Genomic DNA, 21,147 nt, shown 5'->3' with positions numbered 1-21,147 from the left:
TTTCGCTTCTTAAGAGGACCACTCAAGCTGTAGTCCGAGCTAAGCAACCAAATTTTCATATTATTAAGAGAAGGACATTTACTGTGCAACATCGTTTTTATTTTTTCGATATCACAAATACAAAAAAAGGTTATTCAAGTTTGAAATAATGAATTTTTAAGCAATAAGAATTTGTTTGCATTAGTGATATCGAAAAATAAAAACCATGTTGCACAGTAAAAAATGTCCTCTTGTTTAAAGTGTGAAAATTTGGTTGCTTAGCTTGGTTTACAGTTTGAGTGGTTCTATTTCTCGCAAAACCGTTTTTGAAATGTTGTACATTTGTAAGATGGAGACAACACACTCGGGTGTGGAGTCCTATTAAGGGTAGCATAAAATAATAAAATATGAGACATGTAACCATATTATTATATTAGTATGTTACACTAAATTACATATACACAATATACCCATCCTCTCTCCACTCAATCCACGGAGACTTTGGGGGACGGGAGTAATTCGCTTCCTGCGCCGGAACGGTTTATTTATTACAGTGTTTCATGAAGCGTGATCAATCCTATTGTATCCTTTAATTATGCATTTATTCGAATTCGAATTCTTGGAATTTTTTAAGTATATATACTTAAAGACCATATTTTAAAATGTATATAAATTGTTAATGGAATATTTAAGGAGTGTGACGGTATAATAATAGGTACTATAGTAGTACTGTAGTATAAACTTTTTTTTTTAAAATCAAAAACCTCCCTTTTTTACAGTAAATCGTTAAGCAGATAATGCTTTTTAAAATGTTCATGTACTAAATTATGGTCTATTAATAGTAGTAAAATATAAATTGATACCTACATAAATTAATATAAAATGTTACGTTAATCAGTAATATTTAGTCAAAAACAAATTATAATAACCATTACTGAGATAAATGTTGCCAATTCTAAAATACCCATGTAATACAAACCCATAATTAATTATATATTTAATACCTACTTAGTTGAAGTTGTACACAATAATGTAACTCGAAAGTAAAAAAAAAATACATAGTCCATTCCCTCTATAGGTCAACTTATAAATTATCTAGCATACATTATTTAAAATTCACTAAAAATTCCTTCAAATTTCTATTTTTAATAAATTATTATAGATAAAGATACCGATTTTGAGAAAAAAATGATTATTCATAGATTCACTAGTTGTAAAAGAATGGATTAAGCAATAGGTAAATAAAACTAATTTATTGTGCCTAGTGCTTACTTTTATAAGGTGTGTAAGATTTTATAATTTTCTATTTGGAGTGATAATACAACTAATAAAACATATTGCTTACCTATATTGAGTATAATATGCGTACCTATATATAGCAACTATTAATGTTCTAGAATTATAGCCATGATAAATACACTTGAATGCGACCTAGCCGTGTTTCTCGATTGGGACATGTATAATGTATTGATATGGTCCTGTTGTACTGATATTTGAAAAACATGTCTATAAACATTGTAATTAAAACTTAAATTGAACTTCTTTCCTCCCTTGGTTAAAAATTAAACAATTACAAATATAATATACGAATATTTAAGCACATTATATGGAGGTTAGGAACGTATTATTAACTGAAAAGATACATCGTAATAATAAAAGTAAAATTGATAAAAATGGAACTACTGTAGTTGAGTGAATATTTATTCCAATTAAGTATAAGTGTAAACATTGGGTTACTCCAACTTAAAAACAGACAGCAGTAGAGCACGGGTTCTTCAAAATCATATAAGACGTTTTTAAGGCTTAAAAACATGATATTATTTTATATTTATTTTTGTATTATGTGTTGAAGGTCATATTGTAGAGCACCTTCTGCATTTTACAACTGAAATTTATGTTAGAAATATTATTATTTGATATGACTTTATGTCTTATGAGTCCATAATCTCTCTTAGTGTTCGTTTTTAAGAAATCATTATAACCAACCAATTATAAATAAATACAGTTGACATATTTAGTAAAATAAAATTTAGAGAATACAGTTTTTTTTGTATATTAGTGTTGTACACTGTACAGTGTAAACTTATCGGTGCAATATTTTCGGAAAATATTTAAAAGTAAAATAAATTACTTTGATAGCAATAATATCATAAATTATATTTATTATTATATATATAAACATTGATTAAATATACTTTATAATGTATATTTAATCAATGATCAGAATCGTTATTCGTATGCAATGATTTTTTACCATTGAATCCAAATTTAACACATCCATTACAGTGACCGTTTCTATATACCTAATGTATAGAAGAGTTGTACCCACTCACCTTTTTGGAATTTGAATTCGTCAAAGTCGTCGTCGGCTCCAAACCGGTAACTTATCGTCAGATTGTAATAGTTAGATCAGGAAATAGTTAATTCAGATCGGTTTAGAGTAAGGACTACGGAGCTAGGGATGTGGAATAGTCAAATAGGATTTAAACGACCGTGCTCCCACCCCCAAAGCCGTAACACTCTATGGTTGATTGGAGTCAAGGGAATACCTAGGAGAATCCCCAGTTGTCATTCACTTAGAAGTGGGAAAGAATGATTACCATCCAGCTTCCAATATGCCGCGTAACTGGAGGATACCTACTCCTCAGTACTCATCATATAATGTTCACAGCAGGTAACCGTCACCTTATTCATCGCTTTTTAGTTCTATCAGTTCTATAGTATATGTGGGGATGAGGTTTACTATGAAGTGGTCGCTGTCTATAGTGATGTAGTCGACCAATATATTGAATCCACTACAAAGTCAGTAGCCGATGACGTATTCGTAGTATTTTATAACTCCAAGAGATCCGGTGTATCTACTTGTGGGTGATATCCATACACTGGGCTGATGTAGTTATGTATGTGTTAGTGAAGAATTTCTTTGTTTCCACTTCAAAATCGATGGTTTACTAAAATTGTAAGCATTTAGCATATACATGTAAAATGACTTTATTTTCCAATAAAAAAGTGAGTAAAATGGGTATAATATACTTATTATATTATAATAAAATAACTATCAAAAAATCGATGGGTTTCAAAAATTAAGTTAAACACTTAAGTCATTAAGTTTGAAGTTACTTGCCATAATTTAAATTTGTAAATTCGTAAAACACTTCTTTCTTATCCTTATTTGTTCTTACGAATCTATAATAATTCATTTCACTTCCATATTTACACCCTAAATTCTTGTTGTCTTATAAAAACTTTTATCGGTAAAAAAGGTTTGTTGTTTCCTAAAAATAATAAGATTGCTAAACAACATGATGCATTATGCACAAACAAGAAGTGCATTACAAAGTATTATTGTCGAAAGTCATAAGTTAAACAATTATGAAATAAATGACATGAAATAAACCACATGTTCTATATGAATCAAGGTAGTCAAGACACTAATATTTGTAAAGCTTGTGTTTTCCCTGTAAAACACTTGTACTAATAACGGCTGCAGATAAGTGGTAGACCACGTTTGCTGATAGAAGGCTAAAACAATAAAACAAATACAGATAAATTTAGGTAGTTACTCATCGTTCTCTGTGATTGAAAATCAGTACTAAATGCATCGAGTTCACATAATCTATTTACTAATCATCAAAACAATATATTAAGTGGGAATGATAACTAATTTTTTCTTAATTCAAATCTCAATCAGTAGGTTAGGTTACCTATACTCAATAATAATATAACAAATTTAATATAAAATACTTTTTTTTGTAATCATGTCGTACAGAAAAAAATATTATCACAGAGATACTTATTATAATGGCAGTATAATTTCTATGTAGTTTTTATATTAAAAAAGCGAGTATTTGGATGTCGTTCTGTTGTACATTAGGTGTCTAGAAGGGCGATGTAATGGATGGTATTAAGTTTGAATTCAATGATATAATATCATTGTATACGAAAAACGATTCTCAGCGGAGATGGTATATGTCAGTCTAGGATATTTTTATTGTTATTACTTTGTGTATTGTATTAATTTGATAGCCGATGAGTTGAATTAGTATTTTTCATAATATCATTCTTAAATTATCAATGACGCTGTAAAATTATTATATATAGTTATGTAAAATCGGTTTTTTTTGTGAACCAAATTACAACAAAGCGCCTAAGAATCGTTATTCATTATTGTGTTAATATGTAATTTCGTCTAAATTTGAACTTAAAATAACTATAAAAAAAACTTTGTTTACGTTTATTTTTAGATTTTTTGGTTACAGTATTTACTACTTACGTGAAACCTCGTTTTAAATTAAATAAAACATTTTATCGACGTTAATTGAAAAAAACTAATTATCATCGAAAATTTCATTTGCCTATTTATAGCTCAACATTAGTCAAAATATTTTGAAAATTTAGAAAATTCTAATACAAACATATTCAGTGAAAATTGTATGTATCTGCGGTCATTTGAGTTAGGTTACATCAAAAACCAAAATAGATTTGGTCTTAAACTGGTTTTGGGTAAAAATTAACGTTTTTCCTTAATTTTTTGTTTGTTTCCTGTCGCTTTTTAAAACTATTGGAAATTTTAAATTTTGAAGTCCTGAATGCACCAACTAGATTCACTTTCCTACAAGAAAAGTTGCTGTTGAAGAAAATCGAAGCACCTTTAATGCCCCAAACCGTGATGACTGACACACAAAAAAAAAAAAAAATAATAAAAATAAAAACATACATCATATTTGTAAAATCAATTGCTCCACTCAGGATCTAAAATGTTATTAATATTGATAACTACTTTTGCAAATAATTACCCACCTACAAAACTGTACTTATCTAGTTAATGCATACTAATTAAAGAATATATTATGAGGTTATATAATATATAACCTTCTGTTATAAATATAATTTGTATGTCCATTTTATTTGAACCGTGTGAATATTTTAGTTAATACAAAACTTGTTAATACTATGTTGTGATGGTGAATAATTTTAATAGAGTATTTATTCTAAATCTAAATTATTCACCATTATATTTCAATTTTGTTATTATTTATATTATATAAGTAATTAAGTAGATGTAGATTTTGACTTTGAACACTCTTCTATAGCCCATGCTATATAGAGCTTATACTAATAATTGTGATTAAAACTGTTTATTTTTTTTATTTTTTCAAATTTGTTGCTATTTTTTTAATTTGCTGTTAATATCGTTGCTTGCAAGTACAAGTTAAAACTAAAATTGTTTAAAGCAATTGTTATTTTCTTATCAACTTGAACAAAATTTTGTTGATTTTTCAAATAATAATACTTAAATATTCACATAAATACTATAAATTATAACAACAATTTTATTATTTTTCAAAATGTATAATGTTTTAAACATTTTAAATATCTATGTATATTGTATACTAGTTATAACTTACTAGTACATGGTATATTTTATTAAATTCAACAATTTTTATACATTAGTAAATTGTAAATAACACAATAATCATACTCTAGCGCCTGGCAGACATAAAATAAAATAAATTCCAGTTTTTTTGGTTTAAAATTATATCATTATGAACGAGTTAATTATTGTAAAATAAGAAACTTTTTTGATTATCTATTACCATTATTTATCATTTATTACCTATATAAAAATAAAATAAATTATTTTTATTTTTATTGCAATACTGGATTTAATTTTGCCATCTACGAGTTTTTTATTGTAACAATATCCAGTTACATCGCTATAGGTACAATAGGTACATACTATTTATTCATCTAAATATCTATTGTAATTTTTCTTTTTAGTTAGTGAAATTAGGTGTAGCACCTAAATAATTTCAAAATGTCTTGTAATGTTCGTTTTAGAAAAAGACTCAAATTAATTTTAACTAGAAAGGTTTTTGAAAATATTAGCTACTATGTTGTAGAACATGGTATAATATTAGGTACATTTGATGTGTGTTATCCATTGCCGTGATAACTGATAAATTGTTACGAAATTAATTGATGTTAATTATTTTACAAGCAGCATTTAAGTTTTCTTGAAAATTGATTATTTTATCACTTTTATTTGTCCTATTTAAATGGTATCTGGTTATTAGGTAGTTAAATTCCTTTTTATGAGATGCAATAGTTGCAAGCGAATTGTATCAGTCTATAATATTTATATATACATTATTTGTGTATATATATTGTATAGGTGTTTATATGTACAGTATGTTTAGTTGAGTCCTATGTATTCACTTATTGTGTATGCTATATACATGTAGTATAAATTTATAATGCTCTCTTGTTTTTAGAACTTATAAGTAATAACATATTATATTATGTAATAACTTTTCTAGTACAAACTCATTAGGTGGTAATCATTAAGTTTGAATACTTAAAAGTTCACACTTAATATTAGTGCTGGGCAAATTTTTCATCAATCCGTCATCCAGATTGAATTTTTTATGAAGGATTGAATCCGAAATGCGGTTTATCCGGATTCACCGATCTAATCCGTCAATCCGGATAAACTGATTGAATCCGTAAACCTGGTAAGCCAGAAAATAAAATATTTTAACGAACTGAAAACAGTGAAAACTGAAGACAGCAGTCGTACTGCACTATGGAGTATAGTAAGCATATACGATGTGATAAGAACTAGAATACTTGAATTTTTGGGTTTCTTGTTTGAGTTTAATTTTTAGAATTAATAACATAAATCCGGATTGGTAAATGTAATCCGGATTGATAATATTAATACGGATAAATGGATTGTATCAGTAGTTTCAATCCGGATTCGGTGCCCAGCACTACTTAATATAGACTATAGTTATGATCAAATATTTAAATGTAGGTATAAGGCATAACTACATAAGTACCTACATCAAAGTTATATTATTAGGCATTCAAATTGTCAAACACTATTACAATATTATTCGTATACTACAATCCATAAAATGTTCTAACTTCATTTTACTAGTTCAATAAATATTATTATGTGGCTTGGTGAGGAGCGGTCAATTTGCTGAAACACTATGAGCGTTAGTACCGGCAGTCATTATTGTTAGCTCCTAGATGGGTGACCACCCGGGATTTTTAGCAACAAAATCCTTGTCAAACATACATACGTGTTCCAATCAAACCGTTCCTTTCTACAAACAGCTAATGGCCATAGTTTTCGGGCTCAATTAAAAAAAAATTTAAAAATTTAAAAATATTATTACATCGGTTCAATTAATACATTTATTTTTAGATACAATTTCTTTTACGAAATGACAGGAAAAAATATTTTAAAAACTAATACATTATAAAAATACTATGTACAATACAAATTACTTGATAAAAAAAAATACTAGAATCGGTTGTAACTATTAATAACCTTAAATTAATTTAGTTGAAATGACTAAATCTAACTTATAGTATTTCTTAAATAATTAATAACTTTTGATTAATGATTTATACAATATTAAAATAAAAATTAGGTAAACATTGAGAACTAAAAACTTAATCTTAAATAGACAAAAACCTAACATGAATAATTTTTAAAATTGTCGAGAATCTAAATTTGATACCTATATGTATCTACCTACATATATTTAGTAAATTTTAAACATACTGTTGTTTTAACTGTAGCATCAGTCAATGCATAATGCATATAAATAATAAAACAAAATATATTTTTAAATAGGTACCTATAATATATGTTCATTAATTATTAATTTATATTTTTTTCTCTACAATACGTTGTATTAAAAACTAAAAAAATTGAAAGCGTATATAGTGACAACTACAATTTATTATGATGGCCATAAACTTTTAACAGTATTTTATACTACGCGGTAAGTCGTAAAGACTTTTAGGCTTTTAGCAAGTACTAGCACCTATGTTAACATAGATTAACTATTATATGTAGGTACTGTGTAATACGATTTAAACGATAAATAGTTTTACGGATCTCCATAAAATTGTTCAGTTATTAAAATATAACTGCATGATATTATCTATTCACGTAAAATTAAAAATATGAATGCTCGTAATTTCAAATAATAAAAAAAATTTACTTAATAAGAATATTGTTAAGAGTACCTACTTTGGATATTATACAAGATAAAATACAATTAAAACGATATAAAGTTAATTGTTTATATCGATAAACTATATACATAACTATGAGATTTAGAATATTATCAATATGATCAAAATCAATAGAAATAATAGGTAACGAAATGAGACAATGTGAACTAATACTATAACGTATAAGCACTATCATACACATATTATATACATAATATATTGGTGAGAATAAACAAATAGCTACTGTAAAACATATCAAAGATATTCAAGTGTAAAAAACGTACTTAGAAGTTAGAACCTGCAATCACAATCATATGCTGTTTTTCCACGTACTAATGTATGGGGACTCTGTTGATGGACAAATAAATCGATCGAATTCTTTAGACCAGTCTGTCGATTTACGGCCAACTGGTTCCATCATGTTGTTCCATAAAGCATTTGCAGCTGAAATATAATCATGTTAAAATATAATAGGTACATTGGTGTTGTTTCATTTTGACATTCTTAGATCAGGATTTGACGGCAAATTTTACAACAAAACAAATATGTATGTATTTAACTATTTAGTTAATTTTAATTGTTTGTAACTATTATAGGTAACTCATAAAACTCCTTCTTTGAAATTGTATGGCCATTAAACAAGGTTTCAAGATGTTTAAATATAAAATACATGTTTAATTTATTTTATAAGTGTAATACGTAAGAAAATTGTAATATGATATTTTTTTTCCATTGAATATGTTCAACACTGAAATTGTCCATGTAAATTCAATTTTTAAATTGTTTTTTTTTTTTTTTTGTGCAAGAGTTAGTTACATGAATACCGGTAGAAGTAGAATTCGGCCGTAGTCACGTTTCAAACTATAGTGTATGTAATAATAGTATTAAGAATTGACCTTGATTATTTTAGAATTTTGCGTTTGATTGGTCCTTACTCTTTACTTTTTTTGTCTATTTACAATTTTTATCAAGACTTAGAAAAAATATGATTTAAAAAGTACTTAAATAGACTATTTTAAATGTTCATTCAAAATTTAAAAATGTATAACAAAAAAAAACTATTGAAGTAACTATTTCGTAATTTTTCGTTAGGTTTTTTCGATAATTTTGAAAAGAATCAGAAATGTTTTGACACCCAAAATACAAACCAGATAAAATTTGATTATTACAGACCACTTTCACCTCATTGCAAGTTAAATCATTGTTTTCTGCTATAAAAATTGTCTCTAAACACACCAATACAAGATATTATTGTAAAATTAACCCAACGCCTCTCAGTATCTGAGATATTGAATAACTGCTTATAATATTTTGAACTGTGTATTTTTTATGTTTTAATCAATACCTAGCTTGTACTATAAAAAAATAATTCAATATTTAATCATAAATTTTAAAATATTTTTGAATAATTTTGAATATTTTTTTCAACATCCAATCAACATTTTAAAATTATTCTTACCTCTGGCATAACCTTTTTGACTGAAATGAAAACAATCACTCGCCAAATACGTTGTATCTGTAGTATTAAACCGATTTAATGGGAATTTCAGATGTTCTGGAAATGTTTGGAGAACAACTGCAAAATCTTCTTTATTCTTCAGTTCTTCATTTTCCATCTAAAAATTAGTGTATTCATACAATTAGCTTATATATATGAAGGCGAATATAATAATTGAGAAAGGATGTAATTGTTAAATAAATGTCGTCAAATAATATAGGAAAATATTGCTAAAAGAATCATGTTTTACTAGAATGTTTATCTTTTTTTCCAGCCAATGACAATGTACTCTCAAGATCAATTTCAATAGAAAAAGAGATACTAAAACCCTCATATTTTGTTTTGCTAGTCGAGTTTTAAAGAAAACTACAAAAACGGTCCAATCCTAATTTCAGCCCCGGGTTTTTTTCAATATTTCCAAACTCAGACCGATTATATTTATATTTTTAAGATGTATTTAAAATCAATCACATCTATACTACTATAGTTATCTTTTTAGTAATAACGACTACTATGCGAACTATACTAATGTATTCTCTCGTTCAGTTAATCTCGAGGCTCTGTAACCGTTACGATTTTAAAAACAAATAGTGATCCAAAAACTTAGTATTATTATATTATTATGATAAAGTATTTGGAACACTTGTTGGGGTGGTGAAACTTTTTATTCAAAGTTTAACGGCTTGTTCCAAATATTTGTTTGATTATTGATTTTTGAAAAATATATAATAAGACACCTATTTTACAAAGCTAATAAATACTAAGGCTACTATAGAGACATGTCTCAATACACCGTGCAATCATTAACAAACTTCGAACACCAGTCCGCTTTCCACCATCAACCATTTTGTTATGAGATCGAGATACAAGAGTATCTCTATTACTTTTCAAAATTGAAGACGGATTACGCGGGTAGGTAGAATAGAGAAAAACAATATTTAAAAAAACAACTATCTACTAGCTAGGTAATACAAAAGATACCTTAGTGTCTAAAGGGGTTAATACTACAACAAAATTAATACGGATGTATATGTAAAACGTATTAGTCAGTTATAAATTATAATATGATTATTTTTTAATGATTCAGTGAGTCATCACCTATTTCACTGTTTCTGTCTCTAATTATGCACAATACTGTCTTATGTTACCTAGGTTCAGTCTAGACGTGCAATGTTTGAAATGGAAAACAAAGAAAGGGGGTTGAAAAAATATAAAAATATTTGGCACACCCTCAGTTATACAACTGCACATACTTTAAATTGAAATAAACGGTTTTTTAATGATGCGATATATTAAAAAAATTATACCAACATTTCTGTAACTTCAAAATTATAAAAACACATGTATTAATATTTAATTTTGAAGCAAAAATATTATTCTGCAGATTGCAGACTTCTATTGTAGACTGTTAACTTAACCTTAAAAATGTAATTTGGAAGTTGAATTTTGTCTATACTTAGTACCTACCTACTGGTTTTTATACCTATAACAAACTAAATAAAGAGTGTTTTAAAATTAAAAAGATCGGTTTAGCCAAAAGGCGAAGAATAAGATCAATTTAGTTTTAATTGTGATATTATGTATTCATTTTTTTAAATTAAATAAAGACTAAAAAAACTAAGACATTTTCTATATTTTTCAGCTATTTATTTAACACATTTAGGATTCATACACGTTACTATATAAAAATAAACTTACTATTTCTTTCTCAACTTCTTGAAACTGTTTCATCACTTTTATATAATCTGACAATTTATCTTGGTGTTGTGTCGAATACAAACATGGGCACTCTAGGATATGAGTGAAAAAGCAAATCCATGGCAGATTTGTAAAACTAAGTAAAATTTCTAAATCTATATAACACAAACAATATTTAAATTAATACTTTTTTCATATAACATTATTTCTTTATTGAGGAATAATGATACAGTTATACTAGAGTTATAAAATACCCATTCATCCTTATTTAAAACTTAAATTCTTACAGTTCGTAGTTATAAAATATTTGTTTGGTAGTAAAATTATTTGCGCCTTATTATGTGAATATATTTTGGCATCGATAATCAAGTTATCAACCACGGTCGATTGTCGATAGATATCTGTTATCGATTTGAAGAATTATACATTTATTATAACTTATTGTCATTAGATATACTTATGCCAGGTTGCATGAATAATCACTTAATATTTAAACGAATCAATATTGAGCTCTAATGGTCCTTTAAATATGATTTATTGGCCCATGATTGGTCCATTAAATTTTATAAAACCATTAAGTGAATACATTTTTCCGGCATTAGAATCGTACTAGTTAGAAATTAGAATAACATACAAAAAGACGTATATTAATAAATATATTTAAAAAACAATTTATATCAAGGCTATAAAATAATAATTACATAGGTACGTTTAATTTTATGGAAATCACAGGTTTACGATATTGATCGTTCTGATAATTGCATGATTTAAATTCGGCTTAATCATTTCCCGGGTATTTTGGTCTAAATACTTTCATACAGAATTTCAAATGTCAACTCATATTGTGTTACCCACTCGTTAACACAAAGTGTTTGTTAATGTTTGATGGATTTTCGATTCAAAATCTCAAAAGTTTAAATAAAATATAGTAATCCACCAGTCACCTACGTAATAATATGATACTAAACATAATATATATTACTATATATTTTTAAGTGTTATTATTTGTTAAGAATTACTGTATGCGCATGGTAGGTGTATATATTTTATACATCAGTTTTTATTTTCCACCACTAGAGTGCATAGCTATAGTAGAAACGAGAAAGTTGAAAATTGAAATTATAATAATTTATCTTTTAGTCACTAAAGTTTAGTGTATGGTTTTTCAATTAAGATTAATCTAATGATATACCCGGAGGCTAAAATATTTTTAAAAAATACTTGTACAATTCTTTATGGAAATTTGTCATCTTTAAAATGTCATCCATTCTAACCTCATAGGTCTAATCTATCTATCCAGAAACTCTGTACATTACTTAAACATTTTAAAATTTATTTTAGGTCCATTTCATGAAATATTATAATTATAATTAAAATTAATCTATTACGAAATCAATAAAATCTTTACCCATTTTAATATTTTTTACAACCACGATAGAAATATTGGTAATTTGAGACATTATTTTTGTTGTTAGTTTGATGGTTATTTAAATAATTAGTTAATATTGTAATGTGATATAAAAGTTAACACTGTTTTTGATAAAATGAATGTACAACATTTCAATAAAATATTTTTTTATACCCATATTTATATTTTATAGAAAATCTTCTATGAATGGTTAGTACTTTTTTGTATCTATGTGATTTGTTTTAATAATTTTTTTTTCTTTAATATTCAATTTAATTTACTTGGACTTAGAATGAAGTTGACTATAGTTCGTGGCAAATGTTTTTTTATATATAGTAATGCCTCTAAAACTTCTTGTCTATGTTTTTCAGCATACGTAGTATAATCTTCGTAACACAGTTCTAAGCAAAATGTATTCGAACTCATCATCATTGTAACTAACTGTTGAAAGAAATCTCTGTTATTATGTTATTATTTTTCGTATTAAATCATGAAAAAAAAAAATATATATTTCAGTCTTACCTTCCAGTCTTCTGTTATATTAACCCTCTTATCCATTTTGATTCTTTTCACCAGTTCTCTTGTCATAAATGGTAAGTCTCTACTGAGAGCACCGACTTCAGCTACGTTAAATTGAGAAAAACGCTGTTCAGCCAATGCATCGTCATACGCATAGCCAATCAATTTAGGATTAAAGACTTTCAAAATATTTGGTAAAGTTAAAAATTCTCTCCATGTACCTTTTCCACCTAATAATAATAATTATAAAAAGAAGTTAAATAATTTTGCAAGATAAATCCATATTTAATTGTCCCATATATTATGTCTCTATAAACTTAATTAAAAATAATACCAGCTGTCCATGATGACCCACGATGATCGACGACTAATTGTGGTAAAAAATACGAAAAGCTTCCCGTCCCGACTGTCAAAGAATCTCCAACACTGCCGATTACATCTAAGTCACCTGGTCTTAGTTCATGTACAGACGTTGGCCTTGTTTCAGATCTAGTTCCATTGGTGTTACAAAAAAACTTGGATGACTTCAGTACTCTCTTTTGAGTTTTCTGAAAAACAAAACAAGGTTAAGTTAAGCCTGAATACACCATGGGTGATGTGTTCGTATCCCGAATGAAATTAACTTTATCCGAACCTGTAGCATCCGAGATTTGTCTATATGATGCTGTGAGCTGAACATGTTTTGCAAAAAAAGCCTTGCAGGATACAAATATTTGTCTTGAAGCTGTATAACAGATTTTGGTATATCCGTTAAATTATCATTAGATATCTGATGCATCCATTTCGTTGATTGAAAGTTTGGTCTCCATGTTAATGTGACGGTACAACACCACAAAAAGCACACGCTAATTGCTATTATATCTGATTGTAAAGTAAATTATTTAAAACTTAATTTTCATAGAATAAATCAGCTGTTTTTTTTTTAAAAATTAATTATTTAAATCCTCAATATGTTTTCTTAGTTGACTCTTATACAGTGTTTATACAGTGTTCATACTTTAAACATTTACATATACAAACAAGTTCAAAGAAAAATAATTTTATTACAATTTTAAACAGTTTTCAATAAATAATTTCAGAATATTTTTTTAGATTCTGAGCCGAGTGTTAAAAATTAGAAACTCCCTAGTATTTTACAAAATGAAAACAAAATTAAAGAAAAAGCTGGCATTTTTACGAAAAATCAGTCTCCAAGTAAATAATTTTGTTTCTTGTTGTAACTTAAAAATGAATAACCGTAAACTTGACATTTTCAAGATGGGTATGATAAAATAAAAATATATATTTTAGATCATCTGAGCTATTAATAGAAAATTGTTTGGCATTTTTTAGATTTTATTCAACTTAGTTACGTATGTTTAGTACAATTTTTGTTTGAGATTAAGATATCTTGACAATTTGTAACATGGTTCATTTGTTCTTCACAAGTTTTTGGTATATCAATTGAAAAATATCGAAAATACATACATATTCACAAGTCACAATTAATTGAAGTCATTGTGATATAATATTAAAGCCACTTTATTATTATTTTATGTTAAATTGTTCGTAATACGTGTCTATTCAATTGAAACTACCGTAAATCCAAACATATTGGTAACTTTGTACATACTGTGTTTGGTTTCTTTAAAGGTTCATTAAAAAAAAATATGATGCTCGTAACAAACTATAGAATAACGTGTGACAAAAAAAATTAAATTGTAAATTATTACAGGGTTAAAAACTGTTTGAATTCAAAATGTTGAGGAAACTCGTCAAAATATCCAAGATTCAATACTTATTTTGTAATTAAAATTCTGTACAATTTTTATTGTTATACCTACCTAAGGTTTGAATTTAAAATTTTGTTTTTGTTTTGTAAATCAAAAATTGATAACTATTACTGTAGAGACTTAAAAATTTCACCAAATATTTGTATTTGTATTTTTACAATATTTGTTTTTTTAGCGAAATTAGTAAACAATTTAAAAACATTGAAGAAATTCGTCAAAACTGTGAATTATTTTATAAACATGTTGTCTGACAGCCTATCGAGGAGGTACACTTATCTTATAAAATAGAGCTCCGAAATGATTTTTTTAATTGTTGCCTCTTGTTTTAAGATATTTTTTTTTACAATCACTCGTTACTGATTACTATCAATGTTAAAAATTCATCACGAGCTTCTAAATTAATTTAAAATAAAGTAAGTACTCGTATGTAAATGTCGGACAATACCAATAAAAATAAAAATTTAATATACATAAAAAATATAATGTTTTCAAATATATTATATTAAATATTTTTTTTATTAATTTCAAATATATTACACTAAACTTGTGGAAAAAAGATATTATTATAGATATAAAAAATTATAGTAAAAACTCGCAGCTGATAGTTGAATATTTGTATTAAAATCAAACATTGATTGTAAAAGTAATAATTACTTTAAAATAAATCATAAAAATAAGCACCGGTTTTTACAACGACAGAATACATAATGATAAAAACGAAATGATACTATTATAATAGCATTGCAAGTTATTACTGATATCCGTTAAACACGTGAATACCATTTTTTAATTTGAAATTTTGATAACCGTTGCTACTATATATAGCTATAATATTGTGATCGCCAATAATACCACATTATGAATGTTGATAAAAAAAAACTGTAAAAATCGTGTAAGGCTCATGGAATTTTTTTTTGTAATAAACCACTATTAATAAAACGTATGAGAAAGTAAAAAAATAATAAATATGTAATAATAAAAGCACTCACCTTTTTCAAAAAATCGTCTCATCGCGTTCGTTTCGTTTTGAACGGCACGTGTGATTTTTGTATTTTCGGACCACGACAGCGACTTCGATATCGACTTGCTGCAGCGACTATCACTTAACTACAATCGGCAATAAAATATTGTAAATATATAAACTGGTGTTTGAATGATGTACGAAAACGGTAAAATATAGTTATACATTCTATTAAATCTAAGTACGCGCTTGTTCCGTCTAGCGCCAACCGCGTTTCTTACAATAATAATAACAATATTATACATACCCATTACCCACCTAATGATAAAATACTATTATATTGCTATAATTTTGCTGTTTCCGTCGCCGCCCTCTTCGTCGTCGTAGTCGTCCTATTAAAATAGCCGCGGGCACGACGGCGGTGGCAAGTTCACGGCAGCAGTAGCGTTCACGTCTGACCTCAGTGGCGACGACGAGTATTTATCTTTATTTCCGATGGCCACCACCTGTGCGCGCGTCCTTTGCGCGGCGTGCCGCCGGAACTGGCGGGTGGGCAGGCGGCGTTCACCGACACACATTAACATTATACAGCATACATGCGTAATAATATATTATACCTCTTTGCCTGGACGTGTGTACCTATGTATTTCGCCTAAACGTGACTAACCACGGTCGGTAGGATTAGACGAATCGACTTGATTATTTAAAACCCGAATAAAATAATATCATGCATAACTTAATATTATAATAATGTTGTACTTAATAACATTACTGTGAACGTAACCGTCTAAACTGGCGTATAATAACACTTATAATATGTTATAACGTTCCGGAGATTTTGGTATTATTATGAACATCGTCGGCGTACATCTTGTCAGCCATCTCCGGACCACGATCACCAGCAAGTGTCGAGGTCTAGGACGGAAACCTTGACGCCACTTATCGGTTCTTGTGAGTTCACGAAACTATAAAAGTAGTTACAAATGCTTCAAAGGGGGAACTTTCATTTTCCGATGTTTTTCTAATTTTCGAACATTTTTTTTCTTCTAATTTTCTGTTAGTTTTATTAATGTTTAGTGCATATAATGTATTAACACATGTAAGCGATTTTAGTGTAAATCAGGAAATTTAAAATATTAGATCTAGAATTATAATATCACATGTACCTACCATAATATTATATTATTATATTCATAATATTTGCATTAATATGTCTTAGGTATTTTTAATGCGTACTAAATGTCTGTCGTTATGTATATTATGAGAGCGATAAAATTTTTATCTATCTTCAACGAATATCGGATGTGGTGTTTTATCGGGACTCAAACATATATGAAACAACAACTAATTCAGTTTAAAGCCAGTTAAAGATACATAACTATCTGATTTATTTCCATTATATTGATAATTTATTGTTGTAAGTTTGGTCTTTAGTTTTTGTATTATTCTTTGCTTACTTAAGATAGAGTGTTAATAATGCTAAAAACCCAAAGTTTTATTTTTCAATATTTTTTTATATTTGGCCACTAGTTATGTAACTTATAAGCTATAAGTTATAACCAATGGAAATAAAAATATAATTTTTTTGAGTTTTTTTTGAATTTTTATAAATTCTCATAGGTAAGCTAAATATGTAGATAAGTCATAATATATTTAGAATTGAACGCTTGTTTTTACCATGTATAATGTTTAAATATAGATGATTTATGGTAAATGTCAAAATTTTGACTTGAAATGTTATTGGTGTATTGGTTAATGTTCGAATAATACTACCCATACTGTAGATTCATTTTTTTACTCCCATAAATATTGTCGTCACCGGGTCCAGTCAAAATTATCGGACTGCGCGTAGTTACGACATATTTTAATAATGTTTTTGGTCAGCAGTCATTGCACTCGTCCAACGTTGGCCCCCGAAATGGAATTTTTTAGTAAACACACTCTTACAATATTAATATACTTGGGTGTAACTCGATAAGCAAGCCAGCACGCGCATCTGCATACGTAGACGTAGGTATGCGCAAGTTAGTACGTGTGAGCAATTTAATTCCAGCAACACTTTTAGTTTTATTTTTCAAACAGGTTAATGACACGATCTAATATTGCTATGTCTGTGACGATTACCATATAAATAGTTTTAGGGTACTTACAACTGTATTTGTTGTGGTTTCTGATCATCATACCGTAAATATGCTGTAAATAATTAACCAATAGGTACTTAATATAATATTATGTCTGTGCAATAACGTATTATGTTAAAATAATAGGTAGTACTTAGGTGTTAGGTAGGTATATACTTTAATAGCTGCTATTATAAAACAACAGATTTTGAAAATATTTCATTAGGTACTAAAATAATATAGCCATTAAAGTTGATGTTGCTTACACAAAGTTATGTGACTGCTCTAAGCATTAATAATAGTATTTTAATTTAATTTTTTTGATAGATACCCGGTGCACGTATCGTTGATTTAATGCAAGATTTTTACGAGAATTAGTATTGCATTTAATATACCGTAGCCCACACAAATAAGATAAACATACCTCACGAAGTAAAATTATTAAATAGAAAAATTATTTGATAATTTATTATTTTACGTCGAATAAACAATTGAATTGGAAATTATGTTGTAGTGAACGAGGCACGTGTAGAATATAAATAATATAATCAAGATTGAAGCATTCGCCAAACAGTTATAGTACGGTGAATAATTAAATAATAATAATATATTATGGAATACCTATCTATAAACATTATTATGTATAATATTAAAGTGCAGCTGAATGAATACATTTTATATCTACCAGCTACATTACAATATTATTTATCTTATTTAGAAAAACGTAAAATATTATTATTTTTTAAACTTATAATTATATCTGATTCAATCAATAATTATGCATGCAACAATATTTTAATAACATAGATTATGTGTTTAAGATTTTTAAGCAAATGTGTTAAAGTATTGTACCTATATTATATAAAATGTATAAGTTACTTTCTTAAATATACAGAAAATAATGAAGAACTTTGAGAAAATGTTAATAATATCCTTCTTTAACCAAATCTATTCCAGTTTAGTCAGTGATATCTTAAGACTTTTAATTATTTAAATACAAAATTTAATATGTATTTTTAATTAATACTTTATCACAGGTTCACAAAACATGTAAACAAATAATTTTTAATATTTGTATTAACCTACTCAATGTAATATTAATCATAATATTTTGCAAAACATAATATTTGTTTAATACTAAGCCAATCAATTATGTGTAAACTATATTAAATTGTTAAATTATTATACCTTAAAAGGAAAAGGAATATGATACTGGGTTGAGCAGAGGACGAGGTGAACGAATTCACACGAAAACCTAACCTAACTTAACAAACATTCGATATTTAATCTAATGTTATAATAACTACACAGTAACAAGATTTATTCTATTTTTTTTTTTTGTAACTGACCAATTAGTAGACCATTACATCAAATGTCCGTGTTTTGATAAAATATAAATTAGCAATTGGTATGGTTTTTTGTATTTTAATCTCAGAGTTAAGATACCAGAAAACACATGTTATGTATTATCTCCATTCAGAATCTAGATCACATGTACAAGTTTTTGGTATTGTATTTAGGTTTGAATGGTTTGATCTTTAAGCTACTCAGGTAGTTTTAAAAAGCTAACTTGACTTTAAAAAAAATAATAAAAATCGAAAATATCACATGGCTATAATAATAGCATAATTTGCCGGTGAACTTTTTTTTTTGATAAAGATAGAATAACTAACTTGTTAGGAATTCTATATTAAAATTTATAATGTTAGCTATGAAAAAAAAAACTTTTATGAATTTCTTACTAAAAAATAATTTACAAAACTAAAAAAATTTCTTATCGCTATAATTTATAAATAGCACAAAAAAGTCCAATTATTTTTACAAATCCCAAGTTGATGACAGAAAAAATCACACATTACAATTCCAATACATTCATTCGCTATACTCAGAATCTAAAAACTTATGACGTATCACGTAATATATTGTTATTTCAAGAAAAAAATTATAATTTTCATCGTTGTACTTGTAACACCTAGTTAATTATTTAATTTATTGGTACCTATTCTATAGTTAATGAGCAAAGTAGTTTATTGAATTAATCAATTAATGTTTGGTTACTTACTAAATTAAATGGTCTGTTCAGTTCTTCATGCAGAATTTAGTTTCATATTTTAATATAAATATTCATAACATACCATAATTTTTGTTATGAACCTATGACTGAGTATGTTAAATGCTATAATATTAATATTAGCTACTTTCATAGATTATAAAATAAAATACATACCTACCATGAGTTCTAGATAAGAATTAAAAACCATTCCATTGTCTAATTTATGACTAATTGAAAAAATATTTTCACATTTTTCGATTTGATCGGACATAATCAGATGGCTGCTTGAAGTTATTCTTCTAAATGGTTTTAGATAATAATAATTAAATGACATATTTTTAAATTCTAAAAAGAAATTTGCAATTATTTTCAGATTTTTTAATTCATCAAAATTGTGTAGAAGAGTGAGGGAAGGGGGGGGGGGTGTACCATGTGTACATTTAATGGTCAGTTTCATTATTTCTATTGTAATATTCCAGGTCTTGCAAGATAATTTTCATTTTACAAGATGTTAACCAATTAATTTTTCTAATAAGCTAAGTGAATGTTAGGATAAATTGTATACCAATCTTATTTAAAATTCTTCTGTTTATTAACGACACAAAAAAATGTCATTCTAAGTAAAGTTGTATAAGGTTTTGTTGTTCAGTCAATAACTGGATTCTAACAAAACTATTGCAGCTCTAGGACCAAACTAACTAACTGTAAACGTAATATATCAAACTGTAGGTGAATTATATCTTCATTGTTTCAATTTTTAACGTGGTCAAATTACAACTTTCTTGATAGTTTATTTGATATGATTAATATTGTATTACCTATAACAGGCTGTACTACAGCAACCGTTTAATTTACTCGCAGTGGGAGTGTCCTTATTAATTTCTCTAAGTATTGGACATCTATTCGAATGTAGTACCTACATGAAGTGAAGGTACCTATTGCATGTATTGTTAAATATGATAAATTGTATTGTTAGTTGCCCATGTATTTTCAAAGGACTTTTTACAAATCAATAACAAATAAAACACTTATTTCAAGTATGAATGAGTGTTATTAATTGACAGTACAACTTATGACAGGCATTTATATTGTAAGATTTGTG

The 21,147-nt window shown here is 27.1% G+C and overlaps 1 protein-coding gene across 3 annotated transcripts; it reads right to left on the bottom strand.

Moving 5' to 3' along the window:
- Positions 1-7,162: 7,162 nt before the first annotated feature.
- On the bottom strand, positions 7,163-20,180 carry LOC111030982 (phospholipase B1, membrane-associated-like). Of its 3 annotated transcripts, none has more exons than XM_022310736.1 (11): positions 20,055-20,180; positions 18,023-18,065; positions 16,180-16,837; positions 15,901-16,018; positions 13,774-14,000; positions 13,474-13,687; positions 13,143-13,369; positions 12,902-13,061; positions 11,213-11,367; positions 9,476-9,632; positions 7,163-8,460 (listed from the first exon to the last, which is right to left on the bottom strand). In XM_022310736.1, the coding sequence occupies exons 4-11, from the start codon at positions 15,920-15,922 to the stop codon at positions 8,327-8,329; spliced, it is 1,296 nt and encodes a 431-aa protein (XP_022166428.1). In that variant the 5' UTR covers positions 15,923-16,018; positions 16,180-16,837; positions 18,023-18,065; positions 20,055-20,180; the 3' UTR covers positions 7,163-8,326. The 3 variants fall into 3 exon arrangements, with proteins under 3 accessions (XP_022166428.1, XP_022166427.1, XP_022166429.1); XM_022310735.1 differs by having other exon boundaries at positions 16,191-16,837; XM_022310737.1 differs by lacking the exons at positions 16,180-16,837; positions 18,023-18,065; positions 20,055-20,180 and having other exon boundaries at positions 13,774-13,863; positions 15,901-16,173.
- Between the last annotated feature and the right edge of the window lie 967 nt (positions 20,181-21,147).

This window comes from Myzus persicae, unplaced genomic scaffold (assembly GCF_001856785.1).
Source record: "Myzus persicae strain clone G006 unplaced genomic scaffold, MPER_G0061.0, whole genome shotgun sequence".
Lineage (NCBI taxonomy): Eukaryota > Metazoa > Arthropoda > Insecta > Hemiptera > Aphididae > Myzus > Myzus persicae.
The sequence above is the reverse complement of the archived record's forward strand: the minus strand, read 5'-3'. Positions and strand labels throughout refer to the sequence as shown.